The 22,761-nt window shown below is 33.1% G+C and overlaps 1 protein-coding gene across 1 annotated transcript; it reads left to right on the forward strand.

The window, feature by feature from the left end:
* Positions 11,590 to 20,160, forward strand: LOC105155668 (alpha-glucan phosphorylase, H isozyme). The gene is made up of 16 exons (XM_011071585.2): positions 11,590 to 11,905; positions 12,265 to 12,519; positions 13,838 to 14,017; positions 14,286 to 14,462; positions 14,554 to 14,639; positions 14,768 to 14,957; positions 15,088 to 15,180; positions 15,742 to 15,926; positions 16,028 to 16,145; positions 16,228 to 16,356; positions 16,925 to 17,143; positions 17,238 to 17,441; positions 17,718 to 17,876; positions 18,376 to 18,639; positions 18,770 to 18,960; positions 19,721 to 20,160. Exons 2-16 carry the CDS (start codon positions 12,301 to 12,303, stop codon positions 19,851 to 19,853), a joined length of 2,547 nt encoding a protein of 848 aa, XP_011069887.1. The 5' UTR covers positions 11,590 to 11,905; positions 12,265 to 12,300; the 3' UTR covers positions 19,854 to 20,160.

A 22,761-nucleotide genomic window follows, 5' to 3' on the forward strand; every position in this document is an offset into this window, starting at 1 on the left:
GTGACGGTGTCTCCTTTCGGGTCACTACTTCCGCTGCGAACCCACGCGCTACGCCTGTATCTCTTTTGGGTTTATCCAATAGCTTCTTGTACCATTCAGACGTTCCATGAAGTTTAAAACAGATCTCTCTGCTATGTCCTGCTCTGTCACAATGCGACCAGTGTTAGGTTCGCTTGTCCGGCGGAATATACCGTCTCTTGTCAGATCGCAGGCCTCCCTTAACATCCAATGTCGCGTTCTCACCACTATCTGCGAGCTTCATCTGAACACGTTTTTGTTTTTCCACGCTTTGTATCATGGAGTATACTTCCACGTCTTCTATCCATTATTGATAAATGTATTTTTTAAAAAAATTACTTTTATTACTGTTTCAATAACTCATATGTGAATCCATTTCACATATATATCAGTTTTTGAAATACCATCCATCAATTTACATTATTATATATCATTAGAATTGATTTTGAATACCTGATATTATTAGAATGGATTTTGATATCTTTTTGAATTGATTTTTCGAAATTTATATATCATTAGAATTGATTTTGAAATACCATCTTCAATCAATATTGATTGATTATCTTTAGCTAAGGAAAACTCTCTTATTCAAAGTGAGTGGTATAGAAAGACGATGAACTTTTCTTAAGCCTTATATTATGCTTTAATTTTTTAATGCTTTAGATATACTCTTAAATTTTAATATTATATATTAATTGCAAAATGGAATCATAATAAGTATATAGGCATAAAACTAAAATTAAAACATAAAATAAATCATCATAATCCAATAAAATAAAGAATTAGTCAAAGAATGGATAAAAAATTTACAATTTTAAAATGTATCTATTGATGCTATCATAACAAAATATTTTGGTAGAATTATTTAATAAATGTATAGTACTTCAAAGAAGTTGTAAATATTAGAGAACAATTTTTATAAAAATCACCACTTTGCTAATTATTGTTAAAAAATTCAATTTAAAATAAAATATTAAAAAATTGTAGTAATTGAAATATTTAAAACAAAATTTCAAAATTTCAATATTTTAGATAATTATTTTTTAGTAAATAATGATCAAAAAGTGCAAAGAAGTTTTTTCAAAAAAATTGAAAATATAGAAATACAATTAAATATTATTTTAATCACCTTAAAACTTCCCTTCTTTTAATAAAAATTATTTAATATTTAATATGGTTAATTATTTATTTTTGAATAGATTAATTTTTTAAATATCAAGATGCAATTGAGGTATTAGACAAATTATTCTTTGGTGTTAGCTATTATATATGAATTTCATAACTAAAAATATAATGTTTGTACCATTTGAATATACAGATTTGTTTTTTAAAATAATGATGTATTACAAATAAAATAAAATGATAATCAATTAAAAAATCCATTGATGTGAAATATGACAATTAAGGAATAACAATTCTATTAAATTAAAGAATAAAAAATCTATTAAATAAACGAATAAAAATTAAAGTTCAAAAACTTGGCTAAATATGTGCCAAATGATTTAAAATAAAACAATCGCATCAAAATAAGTTCGTATAAGTAATTTATTTATTATATATATATATATATTTACAAAAAATATATCCAATTACATGAGTGAATATATGTTCTATAAATAAATATTATAAGATTCAATATTATTGGAGCCAAAATTAGTATTAAGTATCATGATATCGTCAAATCGACCAACATCAATGGTAAATATTACCTGCCGTGAGTAATTAAATTGAAAAATATAAATTAAATACATAAATTAAATCAAAAGTTTTAAAGACAAAAATGAAGATATTCATAGAAATAAGTATATGTGGTAAATTAGATCAAAAATTAGCTTGTTCACTTTATATGCCATACAGAAAATAGATAGATGCATTTGTTGATTTTCAATTTAAATATAATAACACGATATGAATCTTGCCGTATATTATCTATCTATAATATTATAAAAGAAAATTTATTGATCGTACAAATTTTTTTTTTTTTATTTATTTTATTCTTTCAGAAATAATTTTTCATAATAGTAATTTAAATATATTTTAGTTATTTTATAATTATAATTTTTTTCTCTCTCCCCGCTCATGTTCTCTATATATTTTGCCCTCACAAACTTCAATAATTTTAATAAATCCTATTATAATTTATTTTTTTCATTTGCATTATCCATACTTAATTTTCCTTACAAATGTTGATATTTTTAATAAACTTATAATTATAATTTATTTTTCTTTCGTATTTTAGTTTTTTTTCTCACATACTTGTTTCTTTTTCATTATTTCATTATATGTTGTATACTTTTTTTATAATTTCGTTTCTATTCATATCACAATATAATTTTTTATATGTTTGCGCAACCCGTGCAACAATAATTACTTTTTCAAAAAAGAAAAGTCAAACCAAGAAATGGGAAATTAATCTTTTATTTGAATTTGTATTTTGAGTGTTTTATTTTGTATTTTGAAGATATAGAGAGAAAAATAGAGATAAGTAAGTGTGTGTTGAAAATAGATGATATGTTTGGATTTGTGGTTTGAGGTAATTTAAAATATTTTAAAATAAGTGGTGTAGGTTTAATGTTGAGATTTGGAAGACAAAAATCACTGTTCATTAGCAAATCGTATCTCTTTTATATATAAATAGATATATATATAAATATTGTACGTTTAGTGTTGTATTTTTTTGAAACAAAAATCATTATTTATTGTCAAATTATGTCTATTTTATATTATATATAAATATATATGTATATATATAAAAAGTTAAAATAAAATAATACAAAAATAAGGTGTAAAATTACAAAAATAAATATTGAATGTATTTTATCTTATTTTAAAAATACAAAAATATGAATCTAAACATTATGTTTGTTTTTTTTTCTAATTTAGGGAGTATGGTGGTTGTGGAGGGATGGATGACACGTTTAGTTGACGGCTATTTTTCTGCAGTGTCATAAAGGGCGCGTGAGAGAGTCAGAGGAGTAGAAACTAGAAAGCGCCCAACTCACGAGAGAGATCCAGCATTTCATGTGATTCTTGGGATTGATGCTTTCCCTCCTTTTCTGGGATTTGACAGTCCCCTACTCCACTGCTAACTAATCTGCCGCTCACGCCTTTGTTGGTAGTGATTATTAGTGCGATGTTTGGACATTTACATATGGTTGCATGTGTTTTCAATTTAAGTATAATTATTATTTAAAATATATTTAATTATTATAATTATTTAAAATTATTTTTTAATAACTGAAATATAATTAAAATTAATTAAAAAATGGACGTCGCCCACAGAAGGGCAACGATGGTCTGGGCATCGCCCACAGAAAGACAACGACGTTCTGGGGGTAGCAATGATTGGGTTGGGGGTAGACAGCGGGGTGAGTGGTGGGGGGGGGGAGGGGGGGTCATAGTTTGGTTTAAATTGATAAAATTCGGTTCGATTTTGTTTTCTTTACAAAAAAAATTAATTTTTGGTTTGATTTTTTTCATCACTGTTTGGTATCCGAAAAGAATCGAAAATCAATTTATATATATATATATATATTATTTCATTAATTATATTATGTTAAAATATATTATATATCATATTATATTTATATATTAATATTATAATATAAACAAAAAACTAAAAGAGAAAAGAATGACTGAATGAGAAAACGCAGTAAGGCACCACTTCAGTTCTCCACTCTCTCCACCGGCAACCACACCCACCAGCGACTCTACCTCTCGCGACTTCGTTCTTCTTCTTGGTGGTAGAAGAGAAACGTTACACTTCGCACAGGTAGTTTTTCTTTCTTTGTAAATTTCTTTTACAGTTTGCAGAAGAAATTTAGAAATTGAATTTACAAGTTTTGCTTTGAATGTGTTTAATGAAATGCCTAATAAATTTTTTTTGAATATTGTATTAATAGGATATTGAATATTGTAGTTGTACTATTAAATTTGAGTTTAAATTAAACGAGTGGATTGCTATTGTGTTCTTTTATTTTGATTTGAAATCTTGAATTATATTCGTAAATATTCTTTTCATGATACATTTTATTTTTTAGATTTTAATATTCTGGTACATGTATTTTTGGATAAAATTAAAAAATATTAAAATTATTTATATATATTTTTTTATAAAAAAATCAATTTTTTGGTTTTTTAACAGTATTGGTTTGGTTCAATTTTTTATTTTTAAAAATGGTGAACAAAATTCGATTAACCAAAAATTCGATTCGGTTAACCAAACAGAACACCCCTAGGGGTGGGGGTAGTGGGGATTAATATTTTTTGTTTCAAATAATATTTTTAATCAATAAAATATCAAATCTTGATTTTCTTTCATATATTCAAAATCCAACAGTTAAAGATTAATTGATGAGATTTAATGGCACTGATACAATCAGCACTGATACAATCAATACAGATCCAATGGTTATTAAAATAAAAAATAATATATACTAAGTAAGGGTATAACGGTTATTTGTGAAAAATTTAACGTTGTTAGTTAGGTTTAATTGAAAGGGGCGATTAAGCTACATTTAATAAAACAGAAAGGGATTCTTTGCCTAATTTTTAAAACAGAGGGGGATTTTTAACATACTTTTTAAAACACGAACAGGGGGTGTTATGCATTTAAATTTTGAAATCAGAATTGAAAATTTGGTATTTAAAATTAGAATTTAAATTTTCAACTTTTAAAATAAATTCAAATATTTTGCTGCAAAAAAATATATCCTGAAAATGAGACATTCATCTCCATGCTCAAAACCAGGGCCGAAGCCGAGTCGGGGCGAGTGGGTGGAGCTCTCATAGGTCACCCTCCTGTTCAATCTAATCTCCATAACACTTCAACCACAAATTTAGATTTGAAGTTCGGGGAACGGCAAGTTGCATAAAAATAAAAAGAAAGAAAAAATCGATCATCTAGCGGTGTATCCCTTGACCGACCAAGGGTTACCCACAGTCAAACTAGCGATAATGCTCAATATGAGAAACTATGGAAACGCTATAAAAAATCCTCAATAATTACTAATGCCATGGTGATAGGTGATCGTTCGGTGTACTTTAAGCATCTGGGTTGTGCTTTTTCCAAAGGAGGTGAGCACATGATGCAGTGTCTGTAGTCCAGTCTCCAGTCTCGGTATGTGCCCCTTAGGTGTATCTTCTACATTGTCTAGCAATTGTAGAGCATCAAACGAGTTAGAAACAACAATTGCCTTGCCTTTTTCCTCACAGCTCAACCTTTGTTCACGAGGAAGCTCTCATTCCTCTCTTCGATTGTTCAACTTGTGAGTTGGCAGCAAAGGTAGTGGTCTCGCATTGGTTTCCATGTGCCGTTTACTCTCCTTAGTTCTCGCCATACCAACTCCCGTATTATTATTGTTCAAGGCCCTCATACTCTTTTCAGGAACCGGTGGTGATTGGGTATGCAAAGTCTTCCTAGTCTTCACAGTGGCTTGTGATGGTTGTGGCGCAATAACTTTAGGTACATATACGGCTACCGGGGGTTGCGTAGGTTTAAGGGATTTATGAAGTGAACAATCCTTCGTCATATGCACAATGGTCATACAACTCGTGCATTTTGGAGGGAGCCATTCGTATTCAACATCAATCTTACACGGTGTTTCCCCTCCATCTTCATCCGGTGCCATGATAATAATGTGTTTAGTCATCTTCTTAGTAATGTCTAGCATCACGCATACTTGAGCAAAGTCCAATCGTGTGCATGCCCTCATTATTGCATATGGGTAGAAGGGCTTGCCCACTCCATTAGCAATTGTGCTCAACCCTTCCGTTGTCCAATATTCCATTGGAAGGTGCCAAAGTTTTATCCAGACCGGTACTTGTGTATGTATCAGTTTTCTCATAGTCATACATGGTTTCCACTTCTGTAGTACTAATGGTTGCCCTTGCAACAACCATGGACCCCCTTCTATCACCTCCTCCATATCAATGTCAGTTTCAAATTGAAAGAAGAAAAATCCATTAATTGTTGCTGTTACCTCACGTGGAGCAAGCCACACCGAATGGGCGTATTCCTTCAAATGATGGTAATACGGCCGCTTACCCAAAAAATATCCAACTGCAGTGGATTTCCAGCGTTTAGAGCCATCTTGCATAGTATCCAAAGATGGACGAACCACGACCTCCCTATTTTGAATTGTAGGGGCAATGAATGAGAGCGTTTTCCGTGTGGAATTGTTGAAAGCAGTTGCAATTTTGTCATTTCCGATAGAATGTTCCCAACAAATAATCTCGTAAAGATGGGTCTAACTGGTGTAGCAAATGGGTTGGTTTTTTCCACATCACCGCTGATGTCACCCGCCACATCATACCTGATGTCAGCATCCACATTATCATCCGCATCAGCAGTGACATCATCACCCAAGTCAGCAGCTGCATCAGTGCTTACATCATCGATGACATCAGCGGCTGCATCATCATTCTCCTTCCCGGTCTGCTGGTGTTCTTTCGCCAGCAGCACAGCCTCGCCGGCCATCGTGTTGTGAGATGCTGCCGGTAACCTGCTGCACCTCGCCGGAGGTTGGGGATTGGTGGCCGGAATCTGCAAGTGTGCCTTTGAGGAAGAAGAATCGGCCACCGTAGATGCCGCTGCGCCATTCCCGTCTGTTTTTCAGCCAATTTGTTCCCCGTCGCCAGCAGAATGTTACGCCACTCCTTGCGAAGGCCATCTGTCGTCGTCTCCGCCCCTGGTCGCAACAATCCGCCACAAGCCCCACAACCACCTATATAAGGAATTTATTGCATCAATAAACTTCCTATATGGGATAAAAGAATATGAGAGTATCAAACTCACCCCCATAACCCCATATATACTTATCAAATCCTTCCACTTTTCCCATCATTTTTCAATGTGGGACAAGTACTTTCTCTTCTTCTTCTCATTTTCTCAACAAAATATATGGATTTTCTTTATATAATTTTATTAAAATTACAACAATCCCCCACAAATCCATAGATTTGAACTCAAGTTTCTGTAACTTGCTTTCAACAATTGTACCTTTCGGTTTGAACCACTGTCTAAGTTATCTAGCGTTAGTTATTACCAGGTTAAATGAAACTAAGCCTTGAATTTGAGCTTGTGAGCGTGACAGCGTATGTCAGTAACAATAAGCTACTGACTTTGTGCTGAATTTTAGGGTTGACACTTAGGATACATGTCATTATCCTGTTCATGAATGCTTTCAGGAATAACTCAATTCCTTAGTTGCGGCCAAATAACTACATTCACTTAGTTGGACGACTCTAGGGATGCACTACTAGCATCTCGTCTAAGATTTGAATCCCTTCAGAATGAAGCCTTACTGTACTTACAGTACCAACATCTTCAAGAATTATAGGGGACAGACTCCAGATACAAAGTATCAGTCTATTTTGGTTGTTAACATACTCTACGACTTGTTAATACCACATTGAACCTTCTTTGTGAGTCTCCACTTAGAAGGTTGGGTTGACATCATAGATACATCATTGATGGATTTTTAGTCTTATCCCCAACTGGATTTATATACTTGTGACAGATTTGATTCTTTCGTCGAAGGATCAACTGCATTATCCTTTGTTCCCACAAAGTCAATACCAATTACTCTGTGTGATACTAATGCCCTTATAGACTTTAGTCTAACTTGGACGTCTTATTTGTCTTTTGATTGTATTTAAGACTCATCATCTTTGCAATTTTGGTTTGACTATCACGATGTACAACTATGGGTGGAAGAGGCTGGTTTACTGATGAGAAGTTGTAATAACAATCCATATAACCATTCTGTCTCGGTACTAGTAGTATCCAACGCATATAACTCAACTTCAAAACTAGATCAGGTTATCAAAGTCTGTTTTACAAATTTCTAGGAGACTGCGCCCCCACCTAAGGTAAAAATATATCCTGAACACCCATTGCTATCGGAATTTTTGGCTATATCCAGCTAGTATCACTATATCCCTCAAGAACATTAGGGAATCTGCCATAATGTATGGCTAGTGACACGGTGCTCTTAAGGTACCTTAGTACCCTACCCAAAGTTCCCCAATGGGTTCTATTAAAACAACTAGTGTATCTAGCTAACTTTGAGAAAACAAGATATATTTGGTCTCGTGCCATTTGATAGATACTGTAAACTCCCAATAATTTGGGAATACCTTAGTTGTGCAACTGGAACACCACTTTTATTTTTGAATAAAGCTACAAAAGAATCATATGGTGTCTTAACACTTCTACTGTTTTGATATCCAAATTTCTCAATTATCTTCTCAATATAATGAGATTGAGATATGGCTATCCCATAAGTTGAATGTCAACTTGATGCCAAGAATTACATCAGCCTCACCCATTTCCTTTATTTCAAACTTATTTTTCAAAAATCACTTGGTTTTAGTAATGATATCTAGACATGATCCTATTAAAAGAATATTATCTACATACAGACATAAAACTATTATTTTATCTCCTTTAACCTCACATTATATACACTTATCAGTCTCATTTATGGTGAAACCAAACTTAAGTATAGTTTATTAAATTTTTCATGCCATTGTTTAGGTTCTTGTTTAAGTCCATAGAGAGACTTGACAAGTTCACAAACTTTGTGCTTGTTACTATAAGCTACAAACCCCTTAGGCTGATCCATGTATATTTCCTCCTCGATTTCACCATACAAGAAGGTTGTTTTCACATCCATCTGGTGAATCAGAAGACTATATACGAAGCAAGTGCTATAAGCACCCAGATTGTAGTCAATCGAGCTACCAGATAATAAGTATCAAAATAGTCTATTCCCTCCTTTTGTTTAAAACCCTTAGCCACCAATATGGCTTTAAACTTATCGATAGTCCCATCAGATTTCAGTTTTTTCTTAAAGATCCACTAACACCCAATAGTATTACACACCGGAGGGAGATCGACGAGCATCCATGTTCCGTTAGAAATAACGAAGTCCTTCTCATAATTATTGACAAAGTCACTTTCAAAATCCTTGACAACCTAGCTCTCTTACTCCATTTAGATTCATCTGACTCCTCATAAGTCAAACTAATACTATTAGGATTAAGCCCCACATTTGACATCTTTTCTACGTGTTCAGGAATAGACGTGGAGGCAAGTGAATCATCAAGTAAAACACTTGAAGGTACTCTTATTTTCATAGAAAATACATTTTCTAGGAAGACAGCATCATGAAATTCGACTATTGTGTCAACCTCAATGCTTGGAATTTTTGATTTAATAACCAAGAAATCTCAAAGCATAACTTGTCTCCACATAGCCCAAGAACACAGGATTAACAGTCTCAGGGCCTAATTTCTTTCTTTTATGTTCTGGGACTAGCATTTTTTCTAGGCACCCCCATGCTATAAAGTATTTGAGGCTTGATTTTTCTTTCTTTCCACTACTCGAAAGGAGTACCCGTATTGTGTTTTATAGGTACTTTGTTCAGAATATGACAAGCCGTATTCATAGCCTCTCCCTACAAACACTTTGATAACCCGAAGGTTAGTAGGAGACTGTTAATCATGTCTTTGAATGTTCTATTCTTTTGTCCAGCTACTTCATTAGATGAAGGAGAATATAAGGGAGTCTCTTCATGAATAATGCCAAAAGTTTGACAATATTCATTGAACTTACTTGACTCATACTCTTCTCCTTTACCAGACCTTAGTCGTTCAAGTTTCTTACCAATTTGGATTTATGCTCATTTTTAAACAAAATAAATTTATCTAAGATTTTATCCTTATTTTTCATGAGAAACACATAACAATATCTACTGCAATCATCTCTAAAGATGATAAGATATAGTTTATGGTCCCTGGTCAAAACTCCATTAAATTCACAAATATCTGTGTGAACTAAATCAAGTATTTCTGAATCCCTTTCAAGTGATTGATAGGGTTTCCTAACTTGTTTAGCTTCTACACGAACTTGGCATTTGTGATTTCATTCAATATTTTCACAAGGAATTAAATTCAAATTCATCATTTGTTTGATTGAATTAAAATTTAAATGATCTAACCTGCTATGCCACATAGTAGAAGATTCTACATTCAAAACAATAGAATCAGAAACATCAGTTTTATTATTATTCTCAACTTGAACATTGAACAAACCATTGTCAAAATAACCTTTACCAATAAAAGTACCAAATTGCTGAATTACAACTTTATTGAATTTAAATGCTAATTCATATCCCTCTCTAATTATTATAGAACCACTACATATATTTCTTCTAACAGTGGATACATGATGAACTTTTTTTAAAGACAAAATGTTTCTTGAAGGAAATTTCAAGTCCACGCTTCTTATCCTAAGTGCTTCAGCTATACTAGAGTTCCCCATCTTACTGTCTTTCCACTTCCCTAGTAAGGTCTCCTCCTCTTCGAAACCATGCTATAAGTTTTCTTTGAGGCCATACTGTTCCTTGCAGCGATAATTCATTGTGGCGAAGTGCTTTGGATTTCAGAGCCTTCAGGTTTGATTTGGTATCTTGACTTATCGTGTATCTTGACATGCTATGGCTTAAGTCACTTGACTGATTGTCTGATTTGACCTATTACTTTTATATTGCTAAAAAAACACTCATATTTATAGATGAGGATGAAAGCTCGTGCTGTAATCGTTTGATAAAGTGTCACAATTTAATTGATTCTTTATAATTTAATTAACGTTATTTTCTTAATCACAAAATGTGATTTATTTAGAATTACCAAATTAATTAATATTTGCTACCTTATTGGCTTGAAACTCACTTACATCGTTTTCAAACACTATAAATTTTTTGATGAATTATTTTTCTACTGTGCCACATTTAAACATGTATTGGTCATTTAGTTAATCAAAATAAAGGAATAATTTCAAATTGTATTTTGATTATCCAAAAAAAAAAAAAAATGATGTTCATAGTTGCAATTTTTTTTTTCTTAATTTAACTCAGTCAACTACTATTAAGTGGCCTTTAGTTATGGGTGTGAGGGCTTATAGTGCACAAGTGCGAATGCATGGTAAGTTTGGATTACGATTAATTTTGATTATCTAAAAAAAATTTGAGAACCAAAATTGATAAAGTCGGAACATGGGGTATTAAAAATAATTTAACGATTAATTTAGAAGATCATAAGTGAACCTCTCAGAATTTTGGTTATTTTCAACGAAAATGGTATCTCACACTTCTTGTCTCTATGGAAGGTAAAGAGCTGTTAATTTTTTGCTTTTATTATTGGTTTACTATTTTTGGCATACATTTTGTAACAAATGCAGACGAAGAGTTTGTGAGTTTCAAGAGTTTTTCTGTCTAATAATATGTATTTTTAAGAACAAACTCGTGATGGTTCTGCCAGAACCAATACTTTATAAAATAAAGTATAGATTACTCGACACGCTACATCACATATATATGAATTATATTTTATAAAAATAATAGTATTTTTAGTTTTGTAATAAATGTTTATATATTATAATTATTAATAAATTTTATATAAGAATAATATTTTATTCTTGAAAAAATGACAAGTGGCGAGTGCATTTCCCACATCACTCTAATTTGGTAAGGGGTATTCATATCAGCGAATCACGTGGAGGTTCCGCCCATTTTTCCCTCGTCATCTCACTCTCCTGCGCTCTAGCAGATATTTATTTCGTTCATAATCTCGATCTCTCCATCATCATCATCTCTCAGATAGTTCATAACCACAAAAACACAAGAACGATACAAATCCCTTTTTTGCTTTTCTCTTTTTGTCACTTTTCTCTGCAGGAAAGAATATCTTCCTCATTTATTCCTTTCCATTCCACTCCTTAAATATCTGGTATTATTTGTAGTCCCGCCCACTATAATTTATAGCAGAAACGAACCGCTTTGTTTCCAGTCTGTTTCCTTTCGAATTGGGAAGGGTACATCAGGTAATGTGGATTGCTTAGATTTTTTCATTTCTTTAATTTGAAAAGTTTGTGTGATTCACTCAATTTCTGAGGTTCTTGCATCTCGAAGTTTTTGTGATTCGCTAAATTATGCTTCAACATTGCATAGTTTGTTTGTTTGTTATTTCTTCACGTGTACTGTGTGATTTGCTGGTTTAGCATCTGAAATGGTTTTGCGGTGCCTATATCATCAACCTGAAATTGTTGGTGACTTTGATTGTTTATGCGAGAATGAGTTGCTTGTTATGAGATCATGTGAACCTCCTTCTTATGTTGTGGATGAAATATACTATTTGTTCAAATAATTTTTATTCCCTTGTTATCCTACACAATTTTTTCAGGTTGTATATCTTTAGAAATTGGTGAAACTACTGAAAATGGCAGCTACAATGGAGGCGAACGGCAGTGCAACTGCTAAGGCTAAAATTTCAGAGAAAATACCAGCAGTTGCTCATCCACTGGCTGAAAAGTCAACTGAAATTGCATCCAATATCAAGTACCATGCTGAGTACAGCCCTCATTTTTCCCCTTTCAAGTTTGAGCTGGAGCAAGCATACTATGCTACTGCAGATAGCGTTCGTGATCGGTTGATCAAGGTATTATGTTCAAACTGAGTTGTCATACCCGGTTTGGTACTTTAAGGGGGATCCATATTGTTGATTTTCTGAACTGCTTCACTTGTAATTTTGTTGATTCCGACTAGAAAGGACATTGGGTTGTTTATATGCCTTCTTAAGGATAACTAGTAATTACTTGTTCGCATGAGAGGCTGTAACTGCTTCTTTAGAGGTGAAACTTGATGATGACAACGGTTCAAGCAATTATATTCTAGCTTAAGTGTTTATAGTTTTGCGGATGATGGACAGACTTGATTAAGTCCGTTTATTTCCTCCAAGGGGGAAATGTTGTTTCATTTGATTTCTTAAATCAATGTTGTATACTATAATTCTATTGGCAAATCTGCTTATGCCTTTGTTTGCTTATCATCCTTGCAATATGCACTTTTTTCCCTGAATGCCAATTGCATGATAGTGTCATTTAGTTCTTTTGCATTTATGTGTCACGTCAGCATCACATTGCAGTCTCTTTCAAGGTTCATGCATTGAGCGTTAGTGCTCTACGGCATGAGCTAAGCTAAAATTCAAAGATTTACAATATAAAGCAATTGTTGTATGCAAAAGTTCTTGTTTCTTAAATATCCTGGCCAACATTTTACTTTCAATGTTTTAGAATTTTTAGTGCTAAATTTTATGTATCATGTTTGCCTTTTTTGGTCTCAACTCCGTGAATTGGAAAATTAAAGTTGGATATTGATTTCATTTGTTTGTGCCAGACTTTTTAACTGCATTTCCAGTGTTTGAATGTATCTTGTTACTTTATAGATTAGCTAAAATGGAATGATTGGTCATCAGTTATATGATATCTGTTTTAACCAACAGTTCTCTGTTTAAATTTAAGATAGAGGCATCAGTTATAAGCTGATCTTTCAGCAGATCCCCCATCAGTTTCTTTGTGTAACTAGGTTAATAGTCTACCAATGCCAACTCTGATATAACTTTTTTCTGTGAGGTTGGCCATTTATATATCACATTATTAAGCGATGGATGCCTTATCTATATTTGAAGGATATACATTCTGTGCCCTGCATGTATGAATTGGCGATTGTGCAGGTACCCAAAGGCTTTTGTTCCCTGTAGTATTTTATTTATTCTTGGTAATCGCATGCTTTCATTTGGTGGCAACGTAGATTACATTTTCCCCACAAAATACTAGAAGCTAATTCACAGTTTTCTAAGAAGTTGCAGGGAACCTTAGTTGGTTCACTCGTAATGCATATTTGTAGTGCTAGAGTATGATTATATGTTATCGAGGTGTATTCTAAAACACATCCTGTTATTTTGAATACTTTTGCAGCAATGGAATGAAACATATAGTCACTATCACAAAGTTAATCCTAAGCAAACATATTATTTATCCATGGAATATCTCCAAGGTCGAGCTTTGACCAATGCAGTTGGAAACCTAGATGTTCAAGATGCATATGCTGATGCTCTAAAGCAACTGGGTCATGCATTGGAAGACATTGTGGAGCAGGTAATTATATATTACCCATTTGCATGTGAAAATTGTTGTATCAATCAGATTATTTGGCAATATTTATTAGAAGAGAAATAATGCTACACTGGTATCCTCCTAAATATGTTCCCCTTGGTTTAAATTCATTCGTCAAATTTAACTTCATCTGGCACATTTTGAGGAGTGATTTTTATTTTCATGTTATTGTTGTCATCATTGAGCGTGTACTCTCTTCAATATTTACGTCCCAGCAGATTGTGAAAATAATTTTAATTGATTGTTGCAGGAGAAAGATGCTGCGCTTGGAAATGGTGGTCTTGGGAGGCTTGCTTCTTGTTTTCTTGATTCAATGGCTACCTTGAATTTACCTGCATGGGGATATGGATTGAGGTACAGATATGGTCTATTCAAGCAGCGGATAACCAAAGCGGGGCAAGAGGAAATTGCAGAAGATTGGTTGGAGGTTTGCTGGCCCCTAAACATTGTTAATACAATATTAGCTCTTCATTTTTTGAAAATTTAGTGAGCCTTAATTTCCTGGTTATTTAATGCAGAAGTTCAGTCCCTGGGAAGTTGTCAGACATGATGTTGTATTCCCTGTAAGATTTTTTGGTCAAGTTGAGGTCCATCCCACTGGCTCGTAAGTGCCGCTGCAATATGCTTCTCATTTTACTATGGTAGAGTTTTAGTCTCTGGATATAATTCAAATATAATTTTCTTCAAGAAATATGTATTCATAAATGGGTTTTATTTTTAAAACTGTTTTAGTCGCAAATGGGTTGGTGGAGAGGTCATACAAGCTGTGGCATATGATGTACCAATTCCTGGATACAAAACAAAGAATACTAACAGTCTTCGTCTGTGGGAGGCTAAAGCCTGTGCCGAGGACTTCAACTTATTTCAATTTAATGATGGAGAGTATGAATCTGCGGCTCTACTTCATTCAAGGGCTCAGCAGGTCAAGAGTTATTCATGCTTAAATCCGCAACATTTTGAAATATGTGAATGTTTGCTATTAAGTCTAAATTATCCGATCTTGTATATTTGCACTGTCATTGCATGCTTATACAGGATGTTAATATTTGTAGATTTGTGCTGTTCTGTATCCTGGGGATGCTACTGAAAATGGAAAACTTTTAAGACTGAAGCAGCAGTTTTTCCTGTGTAGTGCATCACTTCAGGTTTGCTGATGCCTTATCCCTTTACTTATCATCACTTTCACTCAAATCTCTGATTTATCTTATTTTACACGTCTACATTTCTTTCTTCAGATTCCATTTCCAAAAAGTTCTGCATTCAAAATCTTTTAAGCCACTTTGAAATTTATATTGGAGAAAATTCAAGTTTTAAGGTGTGAATGAGCAATTTTGTGATTATAAGACTCTTTAGTAGTACATAGACTTTTTAGGGCTGAAAATACTTCAAAAGCCAACTACCACTATACATTACAACATTGTCAATTATGAAAGTTCCAACTTGGTTCTATATGTGAATGTTTGGAGCTCCTCCTCCATTTGACTGGGAGTTTGAAAACATTGTCCACAGACCTTTTGCATCTCTGATGGTTTTTGGGCTCTTTCACTGGGAAGATCTCATCTCATTTGTACAAAGTATCTAGGAGATTCTATCCCTTCAATGTAGAGATCACATGTTTTCACTGAGAAATATCTCGCTAAAAGTAATAATGATAGGGAAAATCAGTTGTAGGTTACCCTTATCCTATACTCATGCCACTTTTTCAGGACATTATTGCTAGATTTAAGGAGAGGAAAGGTGACGACAATGAGATCATGTGGTCTGAATTCCCCTCCAAGGTTGCAGTACAATTGAATGACACACATCCTACTCTTGCAATACCAGAGCTTATGCGTTTGTTAATGGATAATGAAGGCCTTGGATGGGACGAAGCTTGGAATATCACCACTAGGTGCTCCCTGAAATTTGTCATTGTAGATTATTTCAGTAGAATATGATTTTTAATGCTTGCCTTGTGGTCCTCACCTTGTGGATCTGATGTGTATTCTACAGCACAATAGCCTATACGAACCATACGGTCCTTCCTGAAGCCCTGGAGAAATGGTCGCAAGCTGTCATGTGGAAGCTCCTTCCACGCCATATGGAAATTATTGAAGAAATTGACAAGAGGGTATTTTGTTCTCTAGCTATCATTACTTCTGTATTTGTGTGCGAAACCGACTTGAACTTAGTGTTTATCCTGCCCTTTGCAGTTCATTGCAATGATAAAGTCAACAAGACCTGATCTTGAGGGCAAGCTTCCTGGTCTACGTGTTCTGGATAACAACTCACAAAAAGCAGTTGTTCGTATGGCCAACTTGTGCGTGGTTTCCTCACACACGGTATGAGTTCTTCTGCATGTTTGAGTACAAACATAGATATTATGGACTTCTTGGGAACACTTGAAATGGTTCAGAAAATATAATACGAGGATCCTAATCTGTTCTTTCATACAGATATGTCTTGTTATATGCCTCACAAGCGATAAGAAAACAAGAACAATACCCTTTTGGTTGAAAATTAATAATCACAATTCTGCTAACTGATCTCAATCTTATGCTGTACTCTACTTGTCTTGCCTCTGTAATCTAAATGGCATCATAGCTAGAGAGATATGAAAGAAGTGGGAAATTACATGATAAAAATTAAAATGATACTTTCGTCAATGGAAAATTTGCATGATGAGGGTGGTATTTTTTCACACTCAAAATTCATCCTCAGGCCATTGAATTCTGGCAGCATGTTCTCTTTATAGGATGCCTACTTCAAGCAACATCAATTTGTTTTATAAGATATGTGATTGTGTTTTGGTACTTGTCATGAATGCTTACAGTGTTAGGATTTTTTACAATTTTATTTTTGACGCATAACAGATAAGCAAGTGAACCTTTGTGCACACTCTTCTTGCAGGTGAATGGTGTTGCGCAGCTGCATAGTGACATATTAAAGGCCGAGTTATTTGCTGATTATGTCTCTATATGGCCTGGCAAATTTCAGAACAAAACTAATGGTATAACTCCCCGTCGATGGCTCAGGTTCTGCAATCCTGAGCTCAGTCATATTATCACCAAATGGTTGAAAACAGACCAATGGGTGACTAATCTTGACCTACTAGCCAATCTGCGTCAAGTATGTATTTTATGATATTTCCCAAATAATTGTTACTTTCTGTTGATATCACCTCATGTTGAGTTTCTGTTTTATTGACTATGTTTTCCCAAAGTTTGCTGATAATTCAGATCTCCAGAGCGAGTGGGAATTAGCTAAATTGGCAAGCAAACAACGTTTAGCAAATTACATAGTGCAGGTTACGGGTGTGAGCATCGACCCAAACTCACTCTTTGATATTCAAGTCAAACGCATCCACGAGTACAAGAGGCAGCTGTTAAACATTTTGGGTGCTGTCTATAGGTACAAGAAACTGAAGGTGAGGCAAACATCCTGTTATCCATAAAGTATTCTTAATGAGATGCATTTCTTAAGTAAGTGTTTGAGCCAGGTGTCGCTTATCTAGTGACATCAGGTACTCTTCGGTCGTTGTTACCACATGCTTTACATTAAGCTCCAGTCACAGAAATGATTTGCATTTTCCTTTTCCATAACCGTGTCATTACTTCAATTGTTTACAATTTGCTTTTATAATCGATATATTAGTATGCTGAACATAGTCATTGCCTTATAACTTAGTGTATTACCAATGCAGGAGATGAGCCCTGAAGACCGGAAAAGAACAACACCTCGTACCATCATGATTGGAGGAAAAGCATTTGCAACATATACTAATGCTAAAAGAATAGTTAAGCTTGTAAATGATGTTGGCTCTGTTGTTAACAATGATCCAGAGGTCAATAGCTGTTTAAAGGTAGATTTCCTCTATATCACTAATTACATTTTGCATGTTTAAATAACTTGGAACCAAAGAAGACGATTTATTCGTACTTGGGAAATTTCTCTCTTATTAAATTGTTTGTTTAACATAATGTAAGTTGTGGAAACTGCTCTAATCAGGTATTCACTACATTTACGAAGCAGAGGCTAAAATGCAATTCTTCCTTATTTATTTCATCTTAGTCTTTTGCTTGGTAGAGCTTAGGTCTTATTATTATATAGAGCAGTGACGTACTCAAAAATCATACAACTAGATTAATGAGAAAGAATCTTATATGATCCCTGAAAGTGTTGGGTAAGCCAATCAGATATTCAGCAGTGTGCCAGTCTTGATAACATGCCTTGACCCCTGCTAAAGCCTTAACTTGTGTATCTCAATTTTTGCTTGTGTTCACCACTAACAAATGATAATCTCGGATGTCTTCTTCTACTAGGATTTCTTTAATCAGATTATTTATCTTCCAATATTTCAGGTTGTCTTTGTGCCCAATTACAATGTGTCTGTGGCAGAGATGCTTATTCCGGGAAGTGAGTTATCACAGCATATCAGTACAGCTGGAATGGAGGCAAGTGGCACAAGTAACATGAAATTTGCTCTTAATGGATGTCTCATCATTGGAACGCTGGATGGGGCCAATGTTGAAATCAGAGAAGAAGTTGGGGAAACAAATTTCTTTCTTTTTGGCGCCACAGCTGATGAAGTTCCGAGGTTGCGTAAAGAAAGAGAGAACGGATTGGTACATCTTTATATGTTCTTTATACCACATAGCTTACCTACAGCTTACTTTTTTTGAAAGAGGAAAAAGATAGCCAACAAATAAAAGGAAGGCCCATTCTCATTAACATCTCTTTTTTCTTACTGTAAAGTTTAAACCAGATCCTCGATTTGAAGAGGCCAAACAGTTCATAAGATCCGGAGCATTTGGGAGTTATGATTATAATCCGCTGCTTGAGTCACTTGAGGGCAATTCTGGCTATGGCCGTGGTGACTATTTTCTGGTTGGTTGTGACTTTCCAAGCTACATGGATGCCCAAGAAAGGGTGGATGAAGCTTACAAGTAAGTAGACGAAGAAATCCAACCTTCCCACCTTCAATATTATGTTATGGGGATAAATTTTTTCGGTTTAATGCAATTACTCCCTGTGATATTGCTAATGAGCTTACTTCCCCCTTATGGAAAAAATAGCAATTTATCCCTTGCGTTGATTAAAATGAAGCAATTTCAGGAGCATAAATTACTTCATTTTAAAAACACAGGGGGTAAATTGTTGCATTTTTTAAAAGATACAGGGTTAAATTAATATTTTTTTATAGATGGGTAATTTGATCATTTGTAATATCACAGGGGTTGCTTGCATTTTTTCCTAAATTTTATTACCCATTATTTAACTGAGCATATGAGGGAAACTGATACAATCTTTTTGATTGCCTGTGATAATTTTAATTCATCTTTAATGCACTAGCTAGATCATCATTCTACTCAAATTTTGATTGAGCACTTAAATCATTGCAAACGGTGTTAAAAAGCAATTTACAGTCCTTCCATTAAGAAAGTTCCAAATAGTATTTGGTTGGTTTGACGTTTTCCAAAATTTGTGATGTCTTGGGAATAGTAAGTAGTTGGATTTAGAGAGAAAAACTGCCGAAAATGGTTAGCACTTGTGAGGGGCAAAACGTTCACTTGGATAGCAATATTGTTTGAAGAAAAGAGTCAAATCTAAACTCAGTCAATATACAACCCCCACATTGTTTTTCCAACAGTCCATAAACCAATAAATGTAAGTGAATGGTAACCCACCTCGAATTTATTCTTGCAGGGACAGAAAGAGATGGATAAAGATGTCAATACTCAGCACTGCTGGCAGTGGAAAATTTAGCAGTGATAGGACAATTGCCCAGTATGCCAAAGAAATTTGGAATATAAACGAGTGCCCTGTTCCGTCAGTGTAAAGACGTTTCAAGTATTTACATCATAAACCTCGCACGTAAGCAGAGAGGAAAGTATCATAAGTAATACTTCAGCACAAGGTGCTTCAGCGCTGCCTTCTTATTCCATTTGGTGCCTTCTTTCAGGAAAGTATAAATCGCACTCTTAAGTATGCTGCACGAATAACATGAATAGGTTATTCAATGTTGTTACGGGTATTTAAAGTTGAACGCTGTTTCCCTTTTGGGACATGCAATATGTATACTGGACTTGCTTCACTTTCTGCTCGCCGTAGAAGAAAGATCTACAACAGATGCAATTGTTACCTAAGTTGATGTTTCTCTAAGTGCGTGATTGGTATGCATGAATGGATTTGGATGCGAGAAATAGAATAAATGTAGGAATTGAATAGTTTTAAGGGATAATTATATTTACACCCTCTCACCTATAGTTTTTTACACAAAACACCTCTGCCTTTTTAAAAATTATAAAAATCATCCCTAACAGCCTTTAAAACTCAATGGAAAACTTGCATAAAATATTTTCAAAATTTAGCTAAAAACACTTCGTGTTAAAAGAATAGGCAAAAAAATCTCGTGTTTTTCAAAATGTTGCATACTCTCCCATTCCGTTAGGTAAACTCTAACGACGTTAAATTTTTATTAAATTGATTGTTATACCCTTCTTATAACAACCATTGATCTTTGAATATAAAAAAATAAATGGTTTAGATCTTAAGTAATTTAATTTATTTTTTTATTTATATATACATTATACACAACGTATATACTATTTCTCCTAAATCTTCTCTCTACGATTCCGGCGTTGTCTGAAAGAATTTCTAGCTATGGCTTATACCATTTGAATCCTCTCCTTAAGACGAACATATCTATGCCATCAATTTGGATTTTCATTGACCGGAGAGAGTGGGCTTCGAGCACAACCGTCAAAGCTTCTTGGCTTCGATTTGTCCCCGTTCGGATGAATTCCGGCCTGGGACCACCACCACTAGACTCGCATTGACCTGAAGATTCGAACGAAATCAACCTTGCTCATTTTTACCAAGTTTTTGTTGATATTCAAAAAATTTAAATTCATTTCTGCAAGTGAAGTTTCTTGTCATTGATTTGCTAGCATCTGTACGAATCACAGCTTGAGACTATCACCGTTCGACTTCTCTCATCCAAATGATTCCAACAAGGCCAAGCTTGCCCATTTTCATCACCGTCCGTGACGGAGGAGAAGAGAGATAAAAAAAAGTAAGTAAAATTATTTAATTTAACAAAATTTAAATATATATTAATAATTTAAATATAATATTTTATATAAGTTGTATTTTTATATTTATTTAGTATATTTTATAAATAAATATTGAAATATATTTAAATTAAATAATAATTTAGTAAAAGTATTTAATTTAATAAAATTTACAAATAATAAAAAAATATTAAATATTTAATTTAAATATATCTTAATAGTTTTAATATAATATTTTATATAAGTTAATGGTATAGTTTTTAGGTATTTTTATATTTATTTAGTATATTTTATAAATAAATATTTAAATATATTTAAATTAAATAATAATTTAATTTAATTAGTAATAAATTATTTAATTTAATAAAATTTTAAAATAATAAAAAATATTAAATTTTTAATTCAAATATATATTAATAATTTTGATATAACATTTCATATAAGTTAAAAAAATTGATATAATTTTTAGGTATTGTTATATTGATTTGGTATATTTTATAAATAAATATTAAAATATATTTAAATTTAAATAATAATTTACTTTAATTAATAATATATAATATTATAAGTGATTTTTATTTATATTCAAACAAAAGGGACAAATTGGACATTTGCCCACCTAAAACCCTATTTTTATGTAGTATGTTTGTGGAAGGATGTTAAGTTGTATATGTAGTGAAGGAGAAGGATATTTTGGACCATTGCACTATAAAAAAAAAAACTGAAATAGGGTAAAAAAACCCTACTCTCATTTTCACCACGTGTACAGCACCTTTCGTCAGTTTTGGACGGAGGGGGTCTTTTTGTAGGATTTCAAAATTCACAGGGTCTTTTATGGCTATTTATTTAATACAGGTATATTTTGTGCAATTTAGCATAATGCAGGGGGTATTATGCAATTTTCCCAAATTAAATAATGCTTCTGTTGATCCGGTTAAATTTTAATTTAATTTTTTAATGACAAAATTGCCCTCAAGAGTGTTTTTGTAATTATTAAAAGATAGAGGGAGTGTCAAAGTAATATTTATGGGAATGAATAATATAGCCTCGTATGTTTTTTTTTTTATTATTTGTACTAATTTAAATTTAAATTATTTTATTAATTGAATCTATGTATAAAATTACACCTCTTAATCATTACAAAAAAGTGCAGAATTTGCATTAGAGTTTAGAACGGTTAAAGAGCGGATAGCCTTTCATTGTGATAATCGATGTTCCTAATAAATGATAAACGACTTGAAGATTTTTAATTGTAACGGAATTAAACCACATGCGAAGTGACCGATTCCTAATTGCATACGGCCATATAAACATAAAATTTCTTTATTTGGAACACTTTTTTATATTTTAAAATAGTTGTTTATAAAAGTTCTTAATAGTGTGGGAACGGTTTTTGGGATACTTTTTACATAAAATTGCATAGTGGTTGTGTATGCGGGGGATATATTTTGGAATGGTGCTTGGAACTAAAGTTTAATCATACTTTGGAATATTATTAGGAATAGGTTTTCATTTATTTGGAATATATTGTTGTAACTGTTGTAGGATTACAGTTTGGAATGGAAGATTGAACATATGTACTCATTTAAATTGGAATATATTTAGGAACATATTTGCCCTTTATTAGGAATATATTTTGAAACTGTTATAATAATTATGATTGGAACAATTTGC

This window comes from Sesamum indicum, linkage group LG2 (genome assembly GCF_000512975.1).
Source record: "Sesamum indicum cultivar Zhongzhi No. 13 linkage group LG2, S_indicum_v1.0, whole genome shotgun sequence".
Classification (NCBI taxonomy): domain Eukaryota; kingdom Viridiplantae; phylum Streptophyta; class Magnoliopsida; order Lamiales; family Pedaliaceae; genus Sesamum; species Sesamum indicum.

Coding starts and splice junctions, on each gene's coding strand:
- LOC105155668 (XM_011071585.2), top strand. CDS start 12,301: ATGGCAGCTACAATGGAGGCGAACGGCAGTGCAACTGCTAAGGCTAAA. Junction 14,018..14,285: donor TGGAAGACATTGTGGAGCAG/GTAATTATATAT, acceptor TGATTGTTGCAG/GAGAAAGATGCTGCGCTTGG. Junction 18,640..18,769: donor AAGAAAGAGAGAACGGATTG/GTACATCTTTAT, acceptor CTTACTGTAAAG/TTTAAACCAGATCCTCGATT.